The sequence below is a fragment of the Orycteropus afer genome, unplaced genomic scaffold (assembly GCF_000298275.1).
Source record: "Orycteropus afer afer isolate SDZICR_OR568_19922 unplaced genomic scaffold, OryAfe1.0 scaffold00059, whole genome shotgun sequence".
NCBI classification, from domain to species: domain Eukaryota; kingdom Metazoa; phylum Chordata; class Mammalia; order Tubulidentata; family Orycteropodidae; genus Orycteropus; species Orycteropus afer.
In genome coordinates, this window is record NW_006921646.1 from 3,591,870 (window position 1) to 3,616,951 (window position 25,082).

At 53.0% G+C, this 25,082-nt stretch overlaps 1 protein-coding gene across 1 annotated transcript; it reads right to left on the reverse strand.

The window, feature by feature from the left end:
* Positions 1-1,968: 1,968 nt before the first annotated feature.
* TEAD3 (TEA domain transcription factor 3) lies at positions 1,969-14,389 on the reverse strand. Its single transcript, XM_042780743.1, has 12 exons — positions 14,194-14,389; positions 12,049-12,113; positions 7,050-7,112; positions 6,144-6,155; positions 4,843-4,980; positions 4,684-4,733; positions 4,034-4,095; positions 3,222-3,355; positions 2,828-3,001; positions 2,492-2,632; positions 2,261-2,413; positions 1,969-2,082 (listed from the first exon to the last, which is right to left on the reverse strand). The coding sequence occupies exons 1-12, from the start codon at positions 14,198-14,200 to the stop codon at positions 1,969-1,971; spliced, it is 1,113 nt and encodes a 370-aa protein (XP_042636677.1). The 5' UTR covers positions 14,201-14,389.
* Positions 14,390-25,082: the final 10,693 nt, after the last annotated feature.

Below are 25,082 nucleotides of genomic sequence, written 5' to 3' on the forward strand. Positions count from 1 at the left end.
TTAACCAGAAGACTGGCGGTTCAAACTTACCAGCCATTCCATGGAAGGAAGACCTGGCAGTCTACTTCTGTAAAGATTTACCACCTTGGAAACCCAATGGTCGCTATGAGTTGGAATCAACTTGATGGCAGTGAACTGAATCAATACATTTATACTTGCATTTTGTATGGGTAAATGAAAATGCTTTGGAGTTGGCAAAGCTTTTATGGGGCTCTTGAGTGATAGCTACTTTAAGTGTGGGTGGTGCTTGTCCCTGTCGCCCATCAGAGATGGGGGTGAGCCTGGAAGGGAATGACACACCAGGATGCAGGAGCACCCAGGTCCTCCCAAGCTTCCTCCAGGAGTCTGAAGCCGTTCCAACCCAGAGGTTTGGCACATAGCTGGCCACACAATTGACCCACAAACAAATAACTTTAATCTTTTTTTTTTTTTTAAGCAGGAGCTGGGCCTGGAGGGCCCCTGCCCCAGCCCTGCGGCACATTTATGATACAACCCATCACAGCTGGATTTAAAAAATACACAAAAATATATATAATATACATTATAAAACCTAGGTTGGGTTTGGAGGTGGCCTGAGCGATAATGCAAACTGTGAGGACCTTCAGAAAGCTCAGGGGTGGGGTGGAAGGAGAGGGGTAAGGCAGGGAAGGGGCACAGTACTTCATATGAAACTCATAAATACCCAGAGGTTGCTGGTGCCTGGGGGCCGGCACCGCCCACAGGCGGCTGTTGGACAGGAAGAGCAGGCTCTGAGGGGCCCGAATGTTGGGAAGTGGCAGCAGGTTAAGGGTTAACCTTTAGTCCCAGAACTGGGTCTGGGGAGCTGCTGTTCCAGGCCAGGGAGACTGGAGGGTGGGGGTAGGAAATAAGAGAGCAGTACCCACTGAGGGGTTACCAAACCCAAATCTAGGGCAAGAAAGAATATCAAAGCCTTTTGTTAACCCTTGTCCCAGGGCGGCTAGTTTGCCCAGAGGCTGGAACTCTTACCTCCCTACCTGGCCCTGAACCATTTCTGAGTCCAAACTGCCCTGCCCCCCAGGGCCTTCCCACTCCAAGAGGCTGCTGTGGGGTCTTAGCACCCAATCTGGGCCAAGGGGCTTGGAGCGGTCGGCAGAGGCTACTGCAGCCCTTGGCTGGCTTGTGGGCTGATAAGCAGATGCCTCATACCTGCTGGGCTCCCCTCTTCCTACCTGGTCACAAGCACCTGCTCCCTTGTACTGGGGGACTCTGGGAAGAGGTGCTTTGTTCCATTCTCCCAAGCCACCCCCTAGAAGGCTCCTGTTCTCATTCCTGTCTCAACCCCCCAAGTGCAGGCTTCTTCTCAGCTTCCATGGCCACCCCCTACTCCAGGGAGGTAGGTCAACCTGGCCTCTGGGGACAGGCACTTGGGGATGAGAACTCCAACTCTCTCTACCCCTCCTAGGGGTCCTGCAACTTCTCTGAGTTCCCGTATCTCATCTGAAACATGGAGACTCCACACTTGCCTTGCTGTGTCTGGGGGTACATGGGGTATGCAGGGGCCTAGCACACAGCAGGTGCAAAGGGAGTGCCCCTCTCTCTTCTCAAGCCAACCCCAACTTGACACTCTCCCCCTTCTGAGGCCTCTTCACCCCAAGTTCCTTCTGTCTCCTTTCCACTCTTACCTGCCTATCACACTCCCCTGGGGGCCAGAAGGTGTCCCCTGTCCCACTTCTCTGAGGTCATTCAAGGTGGAGCAGAGCTGGGGACCGGTGGTGTGGTGTCCCAGGCAGGCTGCCCCACCGCTGAGCCCTCCTGGCTTCTCCCACAATTAAAGCGCAGAACAGTGGCAAGGAGTGTGTGTAGTGGGGGTTGGTGGGGAGGCTCCTGGGTCCTGGGCCTGGGTCCTGGCAGGCAGATGTATCCTCAAGTCTGGACCAGCCAGGGGTGCCAGGCAAGTGTGTGGAAAATGCTTGTCCTGGATCCTGGTGGTGGAGGACAGAACGCACCCTAGTCTTTGACAAGCTTGTAGACATGGTGCTGGGCCCCATGCTCACTGGTGGAGACTTCGAAGACGAAAGCAATGACGAGCAGGGTCTCCTGGGAGTCCCGGCTCGTTACCACCTAGGGGGCAGATAGGGAGATTCCAGAGGTCAGGCAGAATGGGACCATGGGGGAGGGCTCATCAGCCCCTTCTCCTTTCTGGGTGTCAGTCTCCTCATCTTAGCAATGAGTCTGGGCACCAGCCCTTGGAGGCCCCTGGGCTGTGGTTGTCCCATGACCCCCCTGCCACCCCTGTCACCTGCAGGATGGTAAAGTTCTCCAGGACACTGTTCATCATGTATTTCTCAGGCAGGTGCTTCAGCTTGTGGATGAAGTTAATCATGTACTCGCACATGGGTGAGCGGTGGATGCGATACACGAAGCGCCCATTTTCCAGCCGGGCGTACTCAGTCTACAGAGAGCCACAGGGAAGGTGTTACCCAAGCTTGCCTGCTCTGAGCCCCATCATGCCACCCGGGCCCTCACTCACCTCCACCTTCTCCACCACCTGCTTGCCAAAGGAGCACACCTTGGTGGAGACGCTGATGGTCATACTGTCGGCTGAGCTGTACTGGGAGCTGACCCCATAGAATGCTCCCGGGCCCTCCTGGATGGTGCTGTTGAGGTCGGCCTGGAGGTGGGGCAGGGAGGGCGTCATGTGCTGGCAGAAGCCAGGGGAGCCATCCTGCCATACTGCTTCAGTGTCCCCCCTGGACCCATCTCTCTGCAGGTGCCACAGGGCAGGTCAAGGGTGAGTATGGTGGGCCTGGGAGACGGCACATCTTTGTTGGGGATGTTGGGAGCACAGCAGGACCAGTGTGCTCACCCAGAACTTGACGAGGAAGAAGGCATTGGGGGGCCCCTTCTCATAGAGCTCCTTCAGCCCACCCTTCTTCTCCGGAAACTTGTCGTAGATCTGGCGCACGTCCACTGCCTCCAGGGGTGGGTCAGAGAAGGCAGGGTTCGTCTGGCCGATGTGCACGAACAGGTGTTTGCTGTACTGTGGGGAGGGCCCAGTACAGGGTCAGGAGAGCATTCAAAGGTGCTGGCCTGTGGGAGGCTACCCTGGGACAGAGCTGTCCTATAGCTTCCTGAACAGGCCAGAATCCCATGTGACCCTGAAGGGCCTCCATCTTCATCCGGGAGCTGTGGCCAAAGGTCACCATGCCAGAGTGCACCCATGATTGTGTGTACTCTTGCCCCCAACCCTAACACTTTACCGTGTCAGGGTCTCGCTGCACCTCCATGAAGGCCGAGTACTCGAGAAGCCGCAGCCGGGAGGAGGCGATGGTGCGGTCCTGCCACACAGGGACAGAGGCAGCAGCTGGGGGCAGTGGGGCCAGAGGCTCATAACCTGGAGGGTGAGAGACGGGCCACATCTGCATGAGTGTGTGGTCACACACAGATCTGCCCCAGCTTGTGCCGAACCTTTATGCAAATAGAAAACTGCACCTCTTTGAGTAGAAACACAAGTTGGAGTTCTACTCCCACCAGCCTCCTGGCCTAGGTGGCCATGCACAGTATACTACCTGCACAGCCATGTGCGATGACCCTGGTAGTATACATCAGTTAATTCTCCTTAGTTCATTATTGATAGGTGCTCAAATAGGAAACAGAGAAGTAAAAAGGTAAAAATAAAAATTACCCAGAATCCTAGCACCTAGACAGAGTGATGCCTTGTTAAGTAAGTTCCGATATATTGCCTTACAGGGAGTTTTCTATCCATGTATATGTGTGTGTATACATGCATATGCACGTATACAAATAAAAATGCAATTGTTTTTGGTGGATGTGCTCGTAACTGCGCGCTGGCTGTGCAATTTTGTGCCAGAGTTCTAGAAGAAACATTGTGAGAGGTAAAGGGAATATTCCTAGCCTACCCCCACCCCATACAGATGCCATCCACCTTTCTCTCCCAGGACAAACACACACACACACACACACACACAGAGTTGGACCCCAGCTCTCCTGAGCAGAGGTGTAGGTGCCAAGGGAGAGAGGTGGTGGTGGCAACCTTGTGTGGGAAACTTACTGCTGAGCGTCGGCGGCAGGGGTGGCTGGATGGGGTAGGCTGGCTGTGCAAAGGGCTTGATGCTGCAAACAAGAGCATGGCCTGGTTAGAGGCTTCCACGTGGCCCAGACCCTCACTCCATACCCCAATAGGGAGCCACTGAGCCTTTCTGCTGAGGCCCAGTAAGACCTGCTGACATGCTAACTCACAAGCTCTTTTCTTCACATTTGAACATATATGAAATCTTGCTGCATCTCACAACTGATGTGAACATTTAGTGCAGCATTTCAACCCCACCCACTGCAGCCCTATCCTGAAATGCTGCTCATTAAACTTTTAGAGGGTGTGTCTCATGATGAAAGTTGTTTTAGAATGGAAGAAACTGAGTATGGACATACTTGACTACCTAACTCAATTGAGAGATTGACTCAGAGATTAAGTGAGGGAAAAATAAACAAAGGGATGGATGATAAGTGAATGAGTGGGTCGATGAATGAACAAACATGTGAATAAACAGACAGATGGATTAGCTCTTTGGCTGACACTCTCCAACTCTCTATTTTTCAATGAAAACTTTGCTCAGTGGTTGCTGGGATCCTGATGGGGAGAAAGCCTGGCTTGGCTTCCAGTAGGAATAAGAGGATGTGGGAAGGATGGGCCACAATACTCACTCCTGAGAGGGTCCAGGCTGCTGTCCCAGGAGAGGGGGGCTGCTCCAGAACTGAAGAGACAGGACAAAGCCAAGGGGTCCCTCAGTGTCCACGACCCTCCTCAGAGCCCAGCCCCTAAGACACACCCCACCCTAGTCCCATCTCCCAGGACCCCTGTACCCGTGAGGAAGTGGAGAAGACGGCCTGGGGCAGAGGGGAGGGTGGGTTGAACTTGTTCTGCAGGACACTGGCAGAGACAATCTGGGCAGAGGACATGGACGCCATGCTCTGGAGGGCTTTGTCCTTGGAGACCTGGTCCTGGAGAGAGAAGGGGCTGGGTGAGGTTTGGGCCAGGTCAGAGAGGAGGGCTCTGCCTTGGGAGGGCAGGTCTGAGCAAGCTATCAGGGCTTTGGGAGTTCAGGTTTAGATTCTAGTCTGACTCTGCTGTGTGGTTTTAGGAGAGTCTCTACCCATCTCTGAACGTGTCCCGTAAGTGTACACCATCCCTGTGATGACAATTTACAGTAAAAAAATTATTTTATTCTGTAACCCTGTATATATCAAAACATTTTTCTTATTTTCTATTTCATCAGTGGTTCTCAAAGTATGCCTTGTGGACCAGCAGCATCAGCACCATCTGTGAAACTCAGAAATGCAAATTCTCAGGCCCCAGACTTCCTGAACCAGAGACTCTGGGGGTGAGGCCCAGCAATCCGTTTTAATAGGCCCAGGTGATTCTGATGCGCGCTAGAGTTTGGGAACCCCTCGGTTTCTTCTTTTCTTTCTTTAAATGCTGCTTGAAACTTGAAAGATTGGATAGAAAGCTTAGGGGGCAGTGAGTTTATGTTAATGGAGTAGGAACAGTTCGGAAAATGGGGGTGAGAATAGTTGCATAATTTGAAGAATGTGATCAATGTCACTGAATTGTAGGCGTAGAAATGCTTGAATTGGTATAGGTTTTGCTTTGCATATTATGAACAAAAAAAAGAAAGTTATTTAAAAAAAAAAATGCTGCCACCTTTAAACTAACTTTAGCCTAAAAAGTAGCAACTGTCACCTTTGAGTAGTGTAATTATGATTATTTTTTAAAATGTCTGTATCTATCTATCTATGACCAAAAGGTCAACAGCTATGTTAAAGCATAGATAAGAAGGTTGGGGGGGGCAGGGAGATTAAGTAAATGGAAGTGAAACAACTAGAACAGAAATAATGAGAATGTGGACACAATGTGAAGAATGTAACCAGTGTCACTGATCATTATGTCTAGAGACTGTGGAATGAGAGCAGGTTTTGCTGTGTATATTTTCACTAAAGGAGGTGGTGGGGAAAAAAAGCTGTAAAAAGAAAAAAAAAATATGTTGCTTGCAACCTATTAAACTGATTTCTCAATCCATAGTTTGAAAATTCTATACTAGGTGCTAAGACTCTTCCTCCCTCCCTCCCTCCCACTTCCCAGCCTGGGAAGGGGCAGTGCTACTTACCAGGTTCATGGCCTGAAAAGGAAAGAGGGGAGGATGGATTAGATGAGACACAAAGAAGGGCCATACAGGCTAAGAGTGGGTGTGTGGGTGGGCACAGCCTTTCCCCCTCCTCTACCCAATGAGAGCCACCACCTGGCTTTCAGCTCCTGAAGAGGCCAGAAAAGCTCTGAAGCAACTGTGGACCAACCCTATCCCCCAAAATATGCCCCCCAGAGGGAGGGCTTGCCAGCTAGGAGTACCCTGGAAAGGGTGGCATAAGGGAGGAATATGCTGGAGACCTGGCCAGTTAGTTGTCCAAGCTGGTACCCCCTTGGGTCTAGCCATGTCCTCTGGAGCTGTGCTATAGGTGTGGGGGCACTAGGGGTGGGAGTCCCAGCCAGCTGGGCAGCTGTGGGCAGGGAAAAGAGGACCTACTGGGGGTCCTGGACATAGGCCCAAGCCATAAACTTCTGGCTCTGAAATGCTCAGCCACAGAGCATCCAGGGCTCAGATTCTGATGTAAGGAATTACCAGGCACACCACTGTAGCCCTGTCAGCCAGGACCCTCCCCATGCCTCCTGCTTGCCCACCTGAAGTCCCCATGCAATTAGCAAGCAGCAGTTAGGAGGAAGGAGGAAAAGGAAAAGAGAGAAAAGGAAAGATGGGCCTCAGGGGTGCCTGGATGGTCTTTGTCTCCCTCACTGTAGGGCTGGTTGTCCCCTTGGCTCCTGCCAGGGTCTAACCCCAGAGCTGTGGCCTGGTGTAACCTGATGGGGCCTCTGGGCTTCCTGTGTCACTGTGTTTCCCAGGCCCTCTCATAGTCCCTCAGTCCTCTTCCTGCTCTAGGCTGGGGTCAGAGAGTGGCTACAGGCCTGGGCCCAGGAGGGTGCATGGCAGGGTTAGGCCAGGTGACAGGGGACCCCGTACCTTCAGCTTGGACTGAATCTCCCGAGATTTCCGCCTGGCTAGAACCTGCAAGTGGCTAGAGACCTGCAGAGAAAGAAAGAAAGAGCAGAAAGAGCAGAAGGAGAGGCAAGAACAGAGCTTCAGCCAGGAAAGAGGCACATGGAGTCGGAGAGCTGGCCAAGGCGGAGGCCTGAGCTGTGCAGAGAGAGCGGTGGAGGCCGAGGAGGGGCTGGAGACACCACCCAGGTGCCCAACATACCTTGATGCCAACCTGGTACTCCCGCACCTTCTTCCGAGCTAGAACCTGTATGTGGCTGGACACCTATGGGCCGCCCCGCGCCCCACCAGAGAGGAAAACACAGACAGTGAGGAGGCACAGCCATGGCATGGCCACAGGCAAGGGGCGCCCAGCCCTCATCTCTTGGGGACCAAATGTAAGTGAGGAAGGTTCTGGGGCCCCAATGGGCAGATACTCCTTGGCCCTGACAATTCTGCTCTCAGTGTTGTCTTGATCAAAAGCTTACAGTGCCTTCTAGGACCACTATGTACAGTTGTGTAGGTTGTTCACCAGGCCACAGGGCATGAGTGAGGGCTGAAATCCAGCCCAAACCTTGCTGGTCACAGTACATGCTCTGGTACAGGAATTCATCTACCCGAGAGGAACTTTTTAAATTTCTTCCCCCAAAAAAGGGTGTTTTCTCACTGGTGTCTTTGGAGGAGGCACTTTTTCCTAATTGGCACCAGAGAGGCTAGCAATGGCCATGGTCCTCCTGCTGACCATTAGATGAGTCTATCAAGGCCACATTCTTTACCAAACCTCTCTGGTGGCATAGTGGGTAAGGCATTTGGATGCTAACCAGAAGGTTAGTGGTTCAAACCCACCAGCTGCTCTGTGGAAGGAAGATAACACAATCTACTTCTATAAAGATTGACAGCCTTGGAAACCCAATGGGAGTCGCTCTGAGTCAGAATTGACTTGACGGCAGTGGGTTCTCCCCGTACCACTACCTACATCTTATCAACTCCAACAGCTTGCTGGCCTGTAAAGCCAGCCCTGGTCCTTCCTCTGCTTTGCTCATACAGCTTCTTCCCCAGCATGCCTTCCTTCTCCGTGGACTAACGCATGATAGTATCTATATGTATACAGTGTTAGTGATGCTGTTAACTGCCATTAAGTTGGCCCCTGACTCATGGTGATCCCATTTATAATGGGACCTAATCATGGTGATCCATAGTGTCTTCACTGGCTGATTTTCAGAAATCGACTGCCAGGTCTTTCTTCCTAGTCTCTTTTAGTCCAGAAACTCTTCTGAAACCTGTTCAGCATCATAGCAATATACAAGCCTCTACTGACAGGTGGGAGGTAGCTGCCTATGTGGTATACTGGCTGGGAATTGATCCTGGGTCTCCTGCATGAAAAGTAAGAATCCTACCACGGAACCACTAATGCCCTCATATACACACAGCAGGTGCTTTTAACTGTATTTCTTCCCCAGCAACCTCCACCCTGAAGCCTTCACTGACAAACCCGAGCTACTCATGCTCTTAGTGTGTGCCACCAGCTCACATGCCCGGCTTGCACAGCAGATTCTTGACATTGTCAATGATTTGACCCTGAGCCTGGGAGAACCCAAATGCCTCTGCTTTCTCCATGAAACAGCAGGAAACCCAAGATCCTCTAGGCTGCTTCACACTTTTATTATCAGTGATGGCTATTGGCTTTCTTGGCAAGTGGTTTTTAGCCCTATAAAGAAACAGTTTCTTTTTCTTTCTAATCACAAATGGGATGTTACTATGTATGTGATGCTAGGCAGCCCCCTGATGTTACCTAGTTAGGACCTGAGTGCTCCTCACACTGCCCACTGCACACAAGAATCAGACTCATGCCTCAGCAAGATTACTAATCATTTCAGGACAAGTTCCATGAACCAACTCATTTGATCTTCACAACAACACTAAGAAGTAGGTACTAATATTATCCCCCATTTACAGATAATGAAATAGAAGCACAGAGAGGTTAAGCAACTTAATCCAAGGTCACACAGCTAAGTGCTGAGGTAGGATTCGAACCCCTGTGCTCTGACTCCACAATCTACCTTGCTGCACCAGCAAGCTAGGTTACCAGGCCTCTCCTTTGAACCATTAGCACAGAGACCACCTCCAGATGGGAAATATCTCAAATGTTTATTCTGTGACAGCTGAAAGTTACCTGGGACTTACACCAGTATGTATCTGAGAAAACCTAAAACTGCATTTTTCTCACCAAAAATAAAATAAAAGTGAGCAAATAAACCTTGCTTGTTGGCAGGCTGCTCTTTGCAACACATGAAGACATGCTCTGTCTTCACAACTGTAGGCTGAGTCCCCTTTAAAGGTTGTTGCTGTTGTTGTGACGTGCTGTCAAGTTGGCCCCGACTCATAGCAACCCCTCCTTGGGTTTCCAAGGCAGTATCACTACTGGTGGGTTTGAACAGCCAGCCTTCTGGTTAGCAGTCAAATACCTTAGGCACTATGCTACCAGAGCTCCTCCTCTTTAAAGGGGATATTAGATATAAAAATCCAGAGTTCTAAAACTGATTAAAGTTAGAGAGGCTTGGCCTTGCAAAATGATTAAATGCAGTGGTTTTTAAAATTCCATGTGTGCTGACAGCTGGTTTGTAAAACCTCAACATATAGGGGCAGCCTTCTCAGGGGCAGGAATGATGCTGGGCTGAGAATTAAGAGGCTAGGGCTATGTCCTACTCTGGGCCTGAGTTCTTTCACCTGCATTACAAACTGACTGGACTTCCGGGCCTCTCTCCCTCTGATAAGCAGGTTCCTGTAAATACATGTCCCGAGGGGAGTGGGACATGCTGAGAGTGCCCTGTTCCTGGCTTGGGACTATTAAAAAACAAAGAAATGAAAAAGCCTTGCCACCTGGTCAATTCTGATTCATGGTGACCCCATGTGTTACACAGTAACTGCCCCATAGGGTTTTCTTGGCTGTAATCTTTACAGAAGCAGATTGCTAGGCCATTCTTCCACAGTGCTGCTGGGTGGGTTTGAACTGCCAGCCTTTAGGTTAGTAATTGAGCACAGACTGTGCCACACAGGGACACCTTTTGTTTATAATAATTACAGCAATAATAATTAACAGCAGCAGCAGCAAATTCTTATACAGTGCTTACTCTGTTCTAAGTGTCTTCACATATTAACTAACTTAATGACTGAGGAAACTGAGGCTGGAGGGAAGCACCTGTCCTCAGGGTAGTAGAGCTGGTATTAGAGCCCGGGGATCTGCCCTGGGAGCCTGGGTTCTTCTTACCCATAAGGCACTACTTCTCCTGTAGCCCCAGGCTTCCAGGAAACAGGGCTCTGGTCTGTCCAGTTCCCTGCTGTATCCCTTGTGCATAGAACACAGTAGTTGCTCAATAAATTGCTGAATGAATAAATGCTGTGTAACACAAGCTAGGAGGGTGGTGAATTAATGTTTGAATGAGGGAATCGTTCCCCCTTCCACCCTGGGTGGGGCCTCAGAACCTTCCTTTGAGGTGGGAGTCAGATAGGTTAAGCTTGTCATATGCACATGGAGATCTGGGGAGTATGGGCACATGGTCTAAACCCACCTGGAAACTGGAGCGGATAGGTCAGGCTGTCCTTGGGTTCTGGGTGCTGGCCCCCAGCCTCCAGCCCTGCCTCTCTCTCCCAGCTCCAGGTCTTTCAGAGCCACCTCCCTGGAAGACTCCCAGGCTCCCTCAATGGAACTCACCCCAACATATTCTGTTGGCTTCCAGTGGCCACATGCTCCCCTCCCTGGACCTGAGGCCACTGACCATCTCACAAACCACCATTTTTCTCATTCTCATTGCCACTTCCCAGGCCACCATCACTGCTGATACAGGTTCCTGCCTCTACCTCCTGGCCAGTCTCTCTGTGTCTGCCTGGCCTTCTCCAATACATTCCCTGATCTGCCCCAGGGCAATCTTTCCACCACCACCCCTGCTCTACCCTTCTGTGACACCCAGGGAAATCTGCCTCCAGCTACCATCTTTTGAGTTCCTTCACCCCTTCCTCAGCCACACCACATTGCTGACAGAGGGCTCTTTCCTGCGCAGGAGGCTGAAACCTGGATCTACCACCTACCAGCTGAGTGACCTTGAGGAAGTTACTTAACTTCCCTCTGCCTCAGTTTCCTCACCTGCAAAATGGACATTATTGCTCCTCTCTTGCAAAGTTGTTGTGAGGATTAATAAATTAATATACAGAAAGCTCTGCAGTGGGTTCTCCAGGATTACTATTTGTCTGTGCAATGTGTTCAGCCTGGAAGGACCCTTTCCCCTTTCTCTCCCTGGCTAACTCCAATCCCTCCTTAAAAATGCATTTTGATGAACAGATGAATGTTTTGTTGTGTATATTTTCACCACAATAAACTTTTTTTTTCCAGAAATGCATCTTGAAACAAATAGTGGTGGTGGTTGTACAATATAGTGAACGTAATTAATGTCACTGTACACGTGAAGATGGTTAAAATGGCAAATGTTTTTTTTAAATGTATTTTACCACAACATACACATACAAATGGATCTCATGTGTCACCTCCTCTAGGAAGCCTTCCAAGCTCTCCTTCAAGGTCTGGGTTAACTGCACACACTGTGACTGTGGGCTGTGCTGCCCTGCCTGGCCCTTGTCCATCTAACCATCTGTCTCCCCAACTGGTCGGTGGGCTCCTCAGGGTAGTGACCATGTTAGCTGCCTCCAAAGCCTGTGAGGTTTCTCTATAGTCCCTGAACTGTAGACCTGGGCAGGGAGGTTGCTGGTCAGAGTGGATGATGTCCCATTCTCTGGGACAGTGGGGCCATCTCTCTAAGAGAAATGGGAAGAGTGATGAAGCAGCTTTGAGGGCAGGAGCCGAGCTGAGGCAAGGGAGGGGCAGAGGCAGCTCTGGACAGGACAGTCCTGGGAGGGTGGGGTGAGGGGCTGAGTGAGGCTGCTGAGAGAGCCTATGTGGACAGAAGCACCACAGCATAAATCATCTCTTTACCTGTTTCCTTGTCCGAGTCTTCCCCGTCCTCAATTTAATATAGCGGGCAATCAACTCATTCCGACCTGGATTGGGGTGAGAGAAAAAAATGAGGAGTGGGTGAAGAAAGGTAGAGCCCCCGCCCCATGGAAACCTCACCAGGATCCTTCCCAAAACACTGCTCTTTATTCTCTTCCCCACCTCTTTATTCCAACTGCTCCCCAGGAGACACAAAGGTATGTGCCTCCCACCCCAGCCACCTCTAAGACCTGAGAAGCTGCTCATAGGGAAGGGGGCAAATGAAGGACCACAGGGGTAGCTTTAGGGCAGAGTAGGAAGAAGGAAGGGTGGAACTATGTTCAGTGGCCTGACAGGTTTCCCTGCAGACAGACAGGGCCAGGTGTGGCTGCAGGTCAACAGGACAGCTGGCTGTATGTGCCAAGGGGGGCCTCTCCTGGCATGGCCTCTCCCCTTCACACCCAGACCCCAGCAGCGCTGTTTCTCTCCTCGTCTATGTCACCAACTCCAAGTTTCTGAGTGTGTGTGTGCATGTGTGTGTACATGCGTGCATGTGTGTGAATGAGGCACTCCCCAGGTGGCTGACATCTCATATCTTCATGTGTGTCTGAAGAGTTGTGGACTGGGTTCCTGTCCCAGGTCTGTCCCTGCCATGGAGGAAGACTCTGGACAAGTCCCTTCCCCTCTCTGGTGAAAAAGCAGGAAGGACAGGGCAATCTCCAACATGCCTCTGACAGCCTGTGTCAAGATATGTCACTGTGTCTTGGTGCCTGTTACCCCATGTCACCAGTTATTAGTGTCTCTTCCGTCCTATGAAAGAAAACCCAGCTGTCTATCAGCCTTGGGGTTGGGGTACTGCTCAGGATCATGGACCCCTGAGGGCCTTTGGGGCACAGGAAGAAGTTGGCCAGTGTCCAGGGGCTTAGCACTATGAGAAGGGTGCTAGGGACACATGGCTAAGTGTATGATGGCATCTTCTGGGCATATCTCTCTTACTCTCCAAATCCAGACCCCCTGTCCCCCAACCCCATGGCCTCCCCAGAACAACCACATTCTCCAAATTCCTCTCCAATGACAGAACCAGCCCTGTGGCTCCTCCCTTCCCAACAGCCCCTCTCCACTCCTCTCCCTCCACCCTGTCTAAAAATACCCTATGGGGCTGCCCCAGCCATCTGGGAGGCGGCAGTGGAGGCAGGCAGCTCCCACCCCCCCTTATGGAAGGAGCCTGGAAACACCTGCTGCCCATGAGTGGGGATCTGGTGCTGAGAGGAGGTATGGCAAAGGAGGCAAGGGCAAGGGACCTGGGGTGCCCAGACCACTTTGCAAGCTACCTTCCTCTGGCCTGTCATGTAGTACTGAGCATAGTACTGGGTGCTGGAAGGGAAGGCCACCCAGCTATAGGCTACTGGGGAGAGCTGGAGGGAGTTGGCAAGGAGCCAGGCCCTGAAGGGTTGAGCTATCCCAAAAATGCAGCTCTGGGAGAGCCCTCTCAGGGCCTGGACAAGAGTGGACACTCCCTTCTGGAGGCAGGAGGTGGGCAAGGTGGCAAGGAGAAGGGCCAGGAAAGCAGTAGAGACCTTGGGGGTGGGGCAGGTTCTGAAGAGTGACCAGGTCTGTCTCTCCAGCTCTCTCCCCCACAGGCCCTGTCATACATGGTGTCTTACCACCCCTGCAGCCCCACCAGTTCCCTAACACACATTGGAAGGTGATTAGGAACACACCCAGCCTCACCCATGGGGCTTCCCTACCTCCTTGCAGAGGAGGGACCCTCTTGTAGGCCTAGCCTGCAGCCAGCTGGACTGACCCAGTTTCCTGGGCCCACTGAGTCACCATGAAACCTCCAAGCCAGTGGGGGAGGTGGGGAGAGGAGCAGTCGTGGGTGTAGAGGTGTGGGCGGTACTCTGGCAGAGGGGGCAAGCCTGGCTTGTTTATGAGGAGGCAGCAGGCGGAGGAGGATCCAGACACACAGGCTTGCACGCCCAGACTCGCCCCTGGCGGGCTGGCAGCCTACAGCCTCCTCTTAGGACTTGGCCAAACCGGTTAGGTGAGGGGCAGAGAGCAAGAGGGGGCGGGTCCTGGAGGACAGTGAGGAGGGTCAAGTCACCTCCCCCAGGCTTGTCCAGTGTCCCTTCCCCTACCCACACGCACCGTACATCTTGCCCTCATCTGACAGGATGATCTTGCGTCGCCCGCAGGGAGGGTAGATGGCCAGGGCCTCCTGGAAGCTCTGCTCGATGTCAGGGCTCCACACACCCTCCGCATCATTGTCCAGCCCCTTGTCCAGGCCCTCGGGCCCATCTTCCCGGGCCTCCCCGGGGCTGCTGCTGGCATTCCAGCTGTTGGACGCTATTGTGCTGGTTGCTCTGGGCTCTGGGCCTGAGCCCACTGGGCTGCCTGAGCCTGGGGGAGCAGAAGCAGAAGGATTAGGGCCAGTGTCCTCTCAGAGCAAACCAAGCCCCCAGCCCCCAGCTGCAGGCTCTATACCTCCACCCACAACTCCACTCCCAACCCCATCCCTGAGGCAGGTGCTCCAGGGCAGGGTGGAAATCATCAGAGATCATGCTTATTTAGAGCTGTGTGACCTTGGGTGAGTTACTTCACCACTCTGAGCCTTGGTCCTGTAAAAGGAGAAAAGGGTCTCCTTGAGGTTGTGAGGATGAAAATTTAAATAAGACCATGACAAAGTGCTAACCACAATGCCTAGCACATAACACTGAAGAGATGGTACTTGTGGTGATCATCACCCACAACAACAACAATCCCTAACATCTATCTACACAACATTTTTTTCTTTTATTGTGATTTGGGTGAAGATTTACAGAGCAAATTCACTTTCCATACAGTAGTTCACATATACTTTGTCTCATGTCATTGACCACAGTTTACCACAATGCAACAGCTCCCCTCCCACTTCCTCCCCATAGTTACCTCTTCCCAGTGTCCATCCCTCCATATACTCCTGCCCCCTGAGCTGTCTCCCTGTGCATAGACAGCCCTTCTTTCTCCCATGATTGTTCTCTCCAAGGAGCTACACATTTTCGTGGGGGAAAAGCACTTTCATATTCATTCAGTCCTCACAAAACTATAAGGCAGAGAGGGCAAGGAGTGATGTCTCATTATTCAGATGAGGAAAACTGAGGCTCAGGAGGTCAAGCAGTCACTAGCGGCACCATGATGAACAAAACATGGTTTTGAACAGGTTCATTCTGGTTGGACCACTTGCTGAGAATTCACTTCTACCCCAAACAGACTGAATATAGGTGATTTTCATAGATCCCCATATATAAGAACCCTGACCACCTGAGTATCTTGTTAAAATGCAGATTATGATTTAGTTTATCTGGGGTGGAAGGGCAAATTCCCAGCAGGAAGTCGAACCAGAAGGGTTTGAAGAAGCCCCAGAGCAAAGAGAGGAAGAACAGAAGAGAAATGGGGCCCAGCATTTCTTCTTTGCTCAGAGGGGCTCCTGGGCTCCTCCTCTGCATTTGTCCCACTTTTCAAGCCCCACTGTGTCCCGCTGAGGGATGATGGGGCTTCTGACCCAGGAAGGACACAGTCCAAATGGATAACCTAGGAGATCCCAGTCGAGGAACCTAAACTTGAAGCAGGAACTTCGTGAAGGGAGCTGGCGAGGGAGCAGCTGAGAAGATGCTGTGCCAACAGCCTTGCTCAACCCCACCCGCTCCCTCCATCCCACTTCCTGTTCCCGCACCTCCCCGGCCCCACAGCAGCCCATAAACCACCCACATACCCGCCCGTGCCCTGTCCCACATCGAGGATGGGCTAGGTCTCTGTAAATTGTAGAGTTCCCTACACACGTGAGGCTGGATTATTAATTTAGACCACACCCAGCCAGCCCCCTACACACACAGCTCACCTCAAGCTCCCTTCAATCCCAGAGCCCACAGGCTCAACAGCTAGACCCTGGGACTCTGTCCTGGGCTCCTAGAAAGCAGGGGCAGGGAATGAGGTAGAGAACCCCCCAGAAGATTGATGGGAAGGGAACTCTTTCCTCTCAGACATGAATTCCAAGTCTTGCTGAGTAGGTGAGCACTAGATTTTTCTAACTGTTGAGGTAGGCTTGAGGGGGTTCACTAGTGGAATGAGAGGGTCTGAGGACCTGAATATCAGACAAATGTAGAGTTTAATATGACTACTAATCATAGTGCCTGTGGTATGCCAGGAACTGTTCTGGGATTTTACATACATTGAGTCATTTAATTCTCACAATCACCCTATGGGGTAGACTATTATTATTCCCACTTTAAAGATGAGGAAACCAAGGAACAGAGAGGTTAAGTAACTTCTCTCAGGACACACAGCTAGTAATCACTAGAGCTTAGATCTGAACCCAGGCAATCTGGCTTCCATCTCTTAACAGAGTGGGGCAAGGGTATAGAGCTGAGGAAACCCTATTCCTAGAGAGAAAGAAGTCCCAGCTGTCATGACAACCATCCTGAGTCTGACTAGTAGAGTCCAGACCTGGAGTCCCCTACAGCCCAAGTTGCTGGAACAACTTCAAGGACCCCCACACTGCTATATAGCTTTCACTATGTAAGGCCTCTAACATCACTAGGAATACCTTCTCCTGTGGCCAGTGGGCAGCCTCGGAAAGAGCTGTGCCCCTGACTGGTCAGAGAGCCACACTCAGGGCACTAGCATCCCTAGTCTGTCCCTCACTCCAGGAAGCCTGTACCTAGATCCCTTGTATTCTCCTCAGCCCCTGGAGCAAAGTTCCAGGAATAAAAAATGTGATGGGGCAGGGGTATGCTAGCTGGCAGGGGAGGGACTTCCAGGTTGAGGTAGTTGAGATGCAGGGCCTCCCTCTCTCAGGTGACAGGTACCAAGGGTCTGTCAGAGGGAAGAGAGAAGAGAAGCTACAACTTGTTAAGACCCCTCCTAGTGTAGTCTTCAACCCCAAACCAAAACCAAACCCACTGCCACCAAGTCGACTCATAGCAACCCCGTAAGGGCAAAGTGGAAGTGTCCCACAGGGTTTCCAAGGCTGTAAATCCTTACGGAAGCAGACTGCCACATCTTTCTCCCGCGAAGCGGCTGATGAGTTCAAACCGCTGACCTTTCAGTTAGCTGCCGAGCGCTTTAATCACTGTGCCACCAGGGCTCCTTCTTCAACCCAGTTCCCCGCCCCCCCAAATCCTTTCCTGAGGCCTCCCTCAGAGCAGCAGAGGCCTGGCGACATGGGGGGCCTTGGCAGCCCCAGACTTTTAAAAGCAACTTTCCTGCCTCCCCCAAGTCTCTGCCCGCCTCCCCTCATCCAGGCCATGGCCCCCCCTTCTCAGGGTGATGTCAGCCCCGCCCCGCCCCCCGCAGGAGCACTGTGGCCAAATATGGCGAACACAGCAGCGCTTGGGAGCTGGGACAGACTTGGGGGGGGGTGAGAGGCGGGGCGGGCGGCCCCTGGCTGGGACCGCTGGCAGCTGGTGAGGGGGAGGGGAGCTGAGGGGGCAGCTACAGGACGAGACAAGGAGAGAAACAAGACCACCGTCCTTTCTGTCCTTTCTGCTGACTATGCCTCATTTCCCAGGAACAGGCCCGTAGGCAGTGGCACCAACAAGGTGGCCTACAGTTGATCCCCATACAAAGCCATGCACAAGAGCACACATGTACAAGTATGCTGTGTGGGTGTCCAGGGTGACACTCAAACGAGAGTATTTGTGCCCCCCAAGGTGAGGCACTCACATAGGCCATCGCAGAGGGCAGCAGTGCCAGGCTGGTATGAACTGAGGTCTCTGTCCCATTGCACCCCTCAGGAGGGGCGGGAGTGGGTCCTCGTGAGGGACAAGGACTACTTGCTCTGGTCTTCCCAGAGTCACTGCTGCCAGATGGGAAGCGAGGCCCAGTGTTTGCCCAGAGTCTCCTCTTCCTCAACCTCAAAGCACTGGGACACAGCTCAGGTGAGGGAGGAGGCTGCAGCAACCCCCCCCCCCCCACAGCATTGACAAGGCTGGATTAAGACAAAGGTACAACTCAAGCATGGGGGAGGGGCAAGGACTCAAAGGGGGGCTGGCTGGGGCAAGAGGGCAGGTCACCCTGGGGTGACAGCCCCAGCCTGAGGTAGGATCTCATTTTCCCCTTGTACAGAGAGAGAGGAGTTGGGAGGATGGCAGTCCTCAGGCTGTTTGTTGATGCTTGCCGGGAATCTAGAACTTTTGCTTTGCTGGGCTAAGTGGGGAGAGGGAGAAGACACAAATGAGAGGCAGGGGAAAGGAGACCAAGGAAGGGATGGAGCCTGTGACAGATAGGAGAGGAGGAAGAGGGGGCAAGGGAATATGAAATGGGGAGAGCCTGGGGTGGGGATAAAGAGAGGGAAGACAAACTCAGAGAGACAAAGGAAAATGAATGGAAAGACCCAGAGAGACAGACTGACAAGGGACCAGAAGACAGAACAAGAGAGGCTGTGAGAGTCCCAGAGAGTGAGGAACAAAAAACAACCAACCCAACAAGAGCCAGAGACAGACGAGAGATAAGAGACCCAGAGAACCACGGAAGGAGACCCAGTGGGAGAGACAGAGACCTAGGGAATGGGAGATCCAGAGAGAGATGGACAGAATAGGCAGCAAGCTGGGGAGACCTTCAGCTGTACAGACAGATAGTGAGTCTGTCAGTGGAGGTGGAGTAAAGGGAGAGAGAGAGAAGAAAGAGAAGTCAGTCAATGGAAACCCAAAAAGGCAGAGGAAGAAACAAGATCCAGGGGGATGGGGACACACACAGACTCAGACACGGAGCAGTGAGGGAGGGGGCAAGCCAGGAGGGGGCCTGAGGAGAGGAACAAAGACAGAGGCACAGAGATGAAGGGACAGGCAGACCCACAGGGAGGGAATGACAAGGAGGCCATTACTGGTGGCCAGGGTCAGTCACCACAGGCCATGTCCAAGACCTCCCCACTCCCATCCCACTTGTTCCCACTTTCCACCTCCTCACAACCACCTCCCATCTCCCTCTGCAGAGGCCCTATTAACACACGTCTGACCCTGCCACACCTGCCTCTCTGGGGCCCTCAGCCCCCAGGGTCAGAAGGTGCCCCTGGGTGACAACATGGATGGGGGCTAGGAGGCTGGGTGAGCAGGCTTTGGGGCCTTGGGGAAGGTAAGGGGCACCTGGCTGTCCACTCCCCACCCTGAGGCTAGATCTGCTGGAAGAACTGGCTGGACAGCTCCAGGGAGTTAGGCCAGAGCTGGGGCTGCTGCATGGGCCCTGGACCCCCATCCCTAGAAGTCCTGCAGGCTCTAGACCTCCCAGCCCCACTCCTCCCTTCTAAGAAGGAAGGAAGGACATGCCTGAATTGGGGCCTGTCATGGTAGGGGAGGCAGACTAGGCAAGTGGGGCAGGTGGGCCCCTCCCTATCTTTTCCCTCCCTCACACCAGGCCCACTGGGAGGACAAGCTGAGCCAGTGACCTTGCAGGGTCCAGTGGCCAGGAGCTCTCCACTCCTGCAGGGACCCTGGCCCCCAAAACACTCTCAGTGGGGGAACATAGGTGAAATTAGCAGTCGTATCCAGAAGCCCCTGCCCTCAAACCTGGGCTTGGGCTGACCAGCCAGGGGAGTGCAGTTATGAGGGCTAGGGGTGCCTCCCACCCCTCTGCCTTTCCCTCCTTCCTCCCTACCCACCCTCTCTGTGGGCCCAGCTGTTCTCCAGCTGCCAGAGGCTCCCCCCCAGAAGTGGCCACACTCTGGTTGGGACCAGAGGGGGATGGGGATTTTCTGCCTCTCCCATCTTCATCTTCAGTCCAAGGACTCCTGAGGGACCCTGCCAAGTGGCCACACCCCACCAGGCTAGGGAGGGAGCACCATCCTCCCTGGAGCAGGGTCTAGATTTTTACAGGAGGAAACAATTTGCAGAGCCCACTAGGAGGGAGGTGGGGACCTCCTCCCCTCTCCTCCCTGACTACTAATGTGCTTCCAATTTGGGAATCAAGGCTCTCTGTGCCCACCCCCATCCCCCACTACTTGGGGAAGGGGCTACCCGGGGAGGTGGGGGGGTGGCCTTCCTTCTCTAAAGCTCATCCTTACTGTCACCTCCTCCAGGGTGTGTGTGGGGGTGGTGTGTGTGTATGTGTGTGTGTGTTCAGAGCCTTCAAGCTCTGTTCCAGACTCTGTCCTGTCTCCTCATCTTGTCTCACTCCCAGCCAAGGCTAGGGATCCAGTGAAGGACAAATCGAGGATGGGTGCAGGGATGCAGCTGACAGGTAGGTAACTCTTGGTGTCATTCTCTCAATTAACACATCAGTGGGCCACACCTCAGCCTCCCTATACTTTGGGTCACCCACTGAACTGCCACCAGTCACTTAAGCAAGCAAGCCCCCCATGACAGTCATAATGTCTCCCTGTTCCTCCTCTCTCACACTATAACCTGCACCTCTCTCCTTCCTGTTTTTAATGGCATTTTTTCCCACAGTTCTCCATGTAGACACCATGTGCATCAGGGTCACAGGCCCCCAAACATGTCTCACCATATTCCACACCCTCTCTGGCACAGCCCTAAAGGATGTCACCCACACTGTCCGACAGTCCTAAACAATCTCAGATAGTGGCCACCCACAGAGGTACAGTCTCAGTCACACCCCACACAGTTTCTCTCGCCCGCAGAGCTGCACATGAGTTTCTTTCTGGTGCTCACAGTTTCACCTACACACCTTATTTCACACTCAGCTTATCACAACAGTCTCTTAGCACACATATACTTGTCAGTTATAGTCCATAGTGTCACACTGGTTGCTCTCTCTCTCTCTCTCACACACACACATTATCATGATATAGAGTTTCTCATATAGTTCTCATATACAGTGCCTCATAGAGTCACACACATAGACCATCACCAGTTCCTCACAAGCCTGGGCCTATCTCACATACTGTTTCACACACATATGTTGTGGTCACACCACAGCATTGTACATCACACAGAATGTCACTCATTCTGCTTCTCACACGCACACAGTGTTATATATAGCCACACATGGCATCATACAACCACAATGTCCCATAAACAGCTTCTCTCACACACAAACAGCATCATAACCACATCTAATGTCAGACACAGGTACATACATAGATGGTAAGCACACAGTTTCTTTCACGCACATACGGAGTATGACATCCGCTGACACAGAGAAAACATCCCCTATATAGTTTCTCTCACATACATATGAAGTGTGACACAGTCACACGCTAAGGACATTCTCCCTTACAGTTTCTCTCATGTACATGCAATCTCAGTCACACACAGAGAATGTTGCAGTTTCTCTTATACACGTAAATGCCAGAGTCACAATGTCATATACAGTTTCTCTCACATATCTATCCAATCTCATACACAGTCACACACACAGACTTTTTACCTGCTTTCTTTCTCACACACTTCCAACACCACAGTCTCACTTCCAACACACAGAATGTTTCTCACTTCCAACACACAGAACGTTTCACTAAGGTTCCTCTCACACAAGTATCCAGCATCACACACAGTTGCACTCTCATTTCCCTCTATCACTTCCTGTCCTTTTAGGCCTGGCGGGGAGTACAGGAAACAATCAGCACTCTAGGAAACCCCAAGGGCTGAGGCTTTGGGGATCTGTCAAAAAAAAAAAAAAAAATCAAAAAACACCAAACCTACTGCCATCAAGTTGATTCTGACTCAGCAACCCTCTACGACAGAATTAGAACTGCTCCATAGGGCTTCCAAGGCTGTACATCTTTACAGAAACAGAACGCCACATGTTTCTCCAGTGGATTAGCCAGTGGTTTCAAACTACTGACTTTTCAGTTAGTAGCCAAGTGCTTTAACTGCTGTGCTACCAGGGCTCCTTTGGGGATCTATGTTGTTGTTGTTGTATGCTGTCGAGTCGGACCCGACTCATAGCGACCCCTCCTCGGGTTGCCGAGGCAGTATCACTACGGAAGTAGATTGCCCAACCTTCCTTCTGAGGAGTGGCTGGTGGGTTTGAACCGCCAGCCTTCTGGTTAGCAGTCAGGTTCCTTAGGCACTATGCTACCAGAGCTTCCTTGGGGATCTATGTTGTTGTTGTTATGTGCCATCGAGTCAAACCCGACTCATAGCGACCCCTCCTTGGGTTTCCGAGGCAGTATCACTACGGAAGTAGGATTGCCCAACCTTCCTTCCGAGGAGTGGCTGGTGGGTTTGAACCGCCAGCCGTCTGGTTAGCAAGCAAGTGTCTTAGCCACTATGCTACCAGAGGGGATCTATAGAGGGGTGGAATTCTCTGGCCCTGGCCTCTAACTCCCTATGGGGTCACTGAGAGGACAAGCAGAGCCCTTGCCTCTTCAGCCTCCTCCCCAGAGGGGCAGTAGCAGACATCCTTGCAGACACCAGGAGGGGAGGGCAGGGCAATGCCATGGGGACAGGGCTGAGTGTGACCTGCTGACTTCCCTAACTCTGATTAGAGAAACTCCCCAGAGATGCCCCAGAGGTACGTGGAGACCTGGATTCTCAAGACCACCCACTGAACTCCACAACCTCTGCAGACCTTGGTGGGAAGAAGACATTGTGGCCTCCTGGCCACTTCCATAGAAAGCTGCAGCATTCAGAGCCCTCCCTTGGCCTGGCACCACCAGGGACTGCCTCCACTCTCCTCACTGTACACCTACCCCTCTTCCCTTCCTGAGCAAGAAAAAGGTGGGCAGCACTGACAGTTTGTGTTCCCTACCAGCTTCCACACTCACCCTCAGAAGGAAACTGTCCCTCTGCCACAGGGTTTGGGAGTCAGGCAGGGAGACTGGCTATCCAAGTGGTCTTTGACCACCATCTGTCATCTGCCCTGCCAGACCCCACCAGGGCCAGAACCTATTGCCACTTCAGAAAGCAAGTTCCCCAATTTCACCATGCCATCTTGTCCTGGGATACTTGCCATCTACAATCTTTTCAGCCCACTTAGCTGATTTAGTTATTCCTCAGTCAGCCCCCTGATTTATTCTCACCATTTCCTGATCCTCCTCTCCAGATCCTATCCTCTTCTTGAGAACCTTTCCAGGGAGGGGAAGGAAGGCAGAGTGGGAGACAGGGACTCCTGGAGGAGCTCAGAGAAAAGGGACCCAAGAAGTCATCTATTTCAAGTAGGGAAACCCAAAGGGGCCCGCCAAGATGACACAGCTGGCAAAAGGCCTAGCTAGAAACAGATCCCTGATGTCTTGACTTCCTCAGCTTATGTGTCTCCTCCTGGTTTTAATGTTTTCCCAAACAGCAGGGTGTGTGTACCAGGGTCTGCAAATCTGAAGGTGAGGGTGGGAAGCAGGGATCAGGGTCGCTGATGCACAGAGCCAAGAAGGATCCCCCACCCCACATAGCTCTCCTACCAATCACTGACCATCCCACTTAAGCCATTCCCTAGCCCCAAAGGACTAATAAGCATTAATTATGGCTCCCTTCCTAGGAAGCTGGGGAAGGCCCATGAGGCTGAGACTCCCACTAGCTTGCAGCCCCTTCTTCAGGAGGGGGCAAGACCCCTCAAGTCCCCTTTACCAAATAGCTTAGTCCTAGAAGATACATCTGTCCATCTTTTGCCCAGAGAGTGGGCAAGGAACCAGAAGACCATAGATCTATGTCCTGGGCATGCCCTAGAGAAAGTCTTGGAAAGGGAGCTATGAGTCTGGAGGTTGAAGCATAGTTCCCCCAATTTTCAACCTTCTGGGAGCTTCACTTTCCCTCCTTGCCCCAGGCTGCCCCAGCATCCTAGCTACGGAGGTGTCCTGCGCCTGCATTGGGTTGGCGCATGTGTACACAGAACCTGGCCGCAGGAGAACAGATACACAGAGCGCCATGGGCACCAGCCCCTCGGGCCTGTGTCCAGCCCCCACCCCCATCCCCTGCTCTCCTGGACTACAAGTCCAGGCCTGACCTGGTTCCGCCTCTACCTGGAGAGAGGGAACACACAGGCAGAGGCAGAGGCAGAGGCCGAGGCCCAGGCCGGCCCTAAGAAGCCCTCACCCAAGGCCTCATTCTCTCCTACCCTAAAACAATCTCTCAGCATTAGGATCAGGGCCCTTTTCCCCGGAAAGGTGACAGGGCTGGGTCTCAATGACACTGCCCTAAGGCCAGAACTGGGCTGGGAAATCAGACACAGGCAGGCACCCCCTGACCCTCCCTCCTCAGGCAGGAGTAAAGGACATGACAGACAATGGCGGGACCGGGATGGGAGGTGGGGAGGCAAACTCTGTAAAGTTTAAAGAAGGACGCTGAGGAAGTGTGGCTAATAGAAGGCCCAAAATTCAGCCCCCTAGGGATTCAGCTCAGCGCTAGAGGTACCCCAAACCCTCACCCCGACGCAGGCGTCAGAGCTGCAAGGAAACCGAAACCCCTGCCTCTCTGGGGGCTCACGCCCAAGATCCGCAGCTTTGCTTCCAGACTCCCTTCCCACTCCAGCGCAGACGCGGGCACCGCGCACCCGAGCCAGCCTGGGCGCCGAGAGGCCGGGCCCGAGGCCTGCGTGGAGCCAGGGCCAGGCCGGCGCCGGGAGAGCGCGGACCAGGAGCCGGGAGTCCAAAGGGCGGCGGGGCCCGGGACTGGGCGTCCCGGGTACGAGCTCCCTGGTGGCAGGCCCCCAAAAGGTTCGGCCCCCAGAACCTCGCCCCAACATCCCAAGCGCGGACAGCAGGGCAGGAGATGGCACCGGGGACACACTTTCCCAGTTCCCCTACCTCCCGGGACCAATTCGTCCCGATTGCGGGGTGGTAGTGGGCGGGGCTTCCCGGCGAGATTTCCACCCCCCACAAACTTCCCGGCACCCAGATCCGGGGCTCGGGCTCAGGCTGGACAATAGCTCGGGGCTCCAGCCCCCCTCGACTGCCCCCCTCCACCAGAATCAACCAACCAAACCTCCTCTCCCAGCAGGGCCTCCTCCCGGCGTTCTCCCGGCTTACCTGGTCCGAGCTCGGGGGGGCGCTCCGGCCGGGCCGCTCCGCCGGGCCCGAGGGAGCAGAGAGGGGGGTCGGGGAGGGGGGTCGTGGGGAGGGGGCTGGCCGGAATGTGCGGAATGAGTCGGGCTGGAGCGGGAGGCGCCGGGCG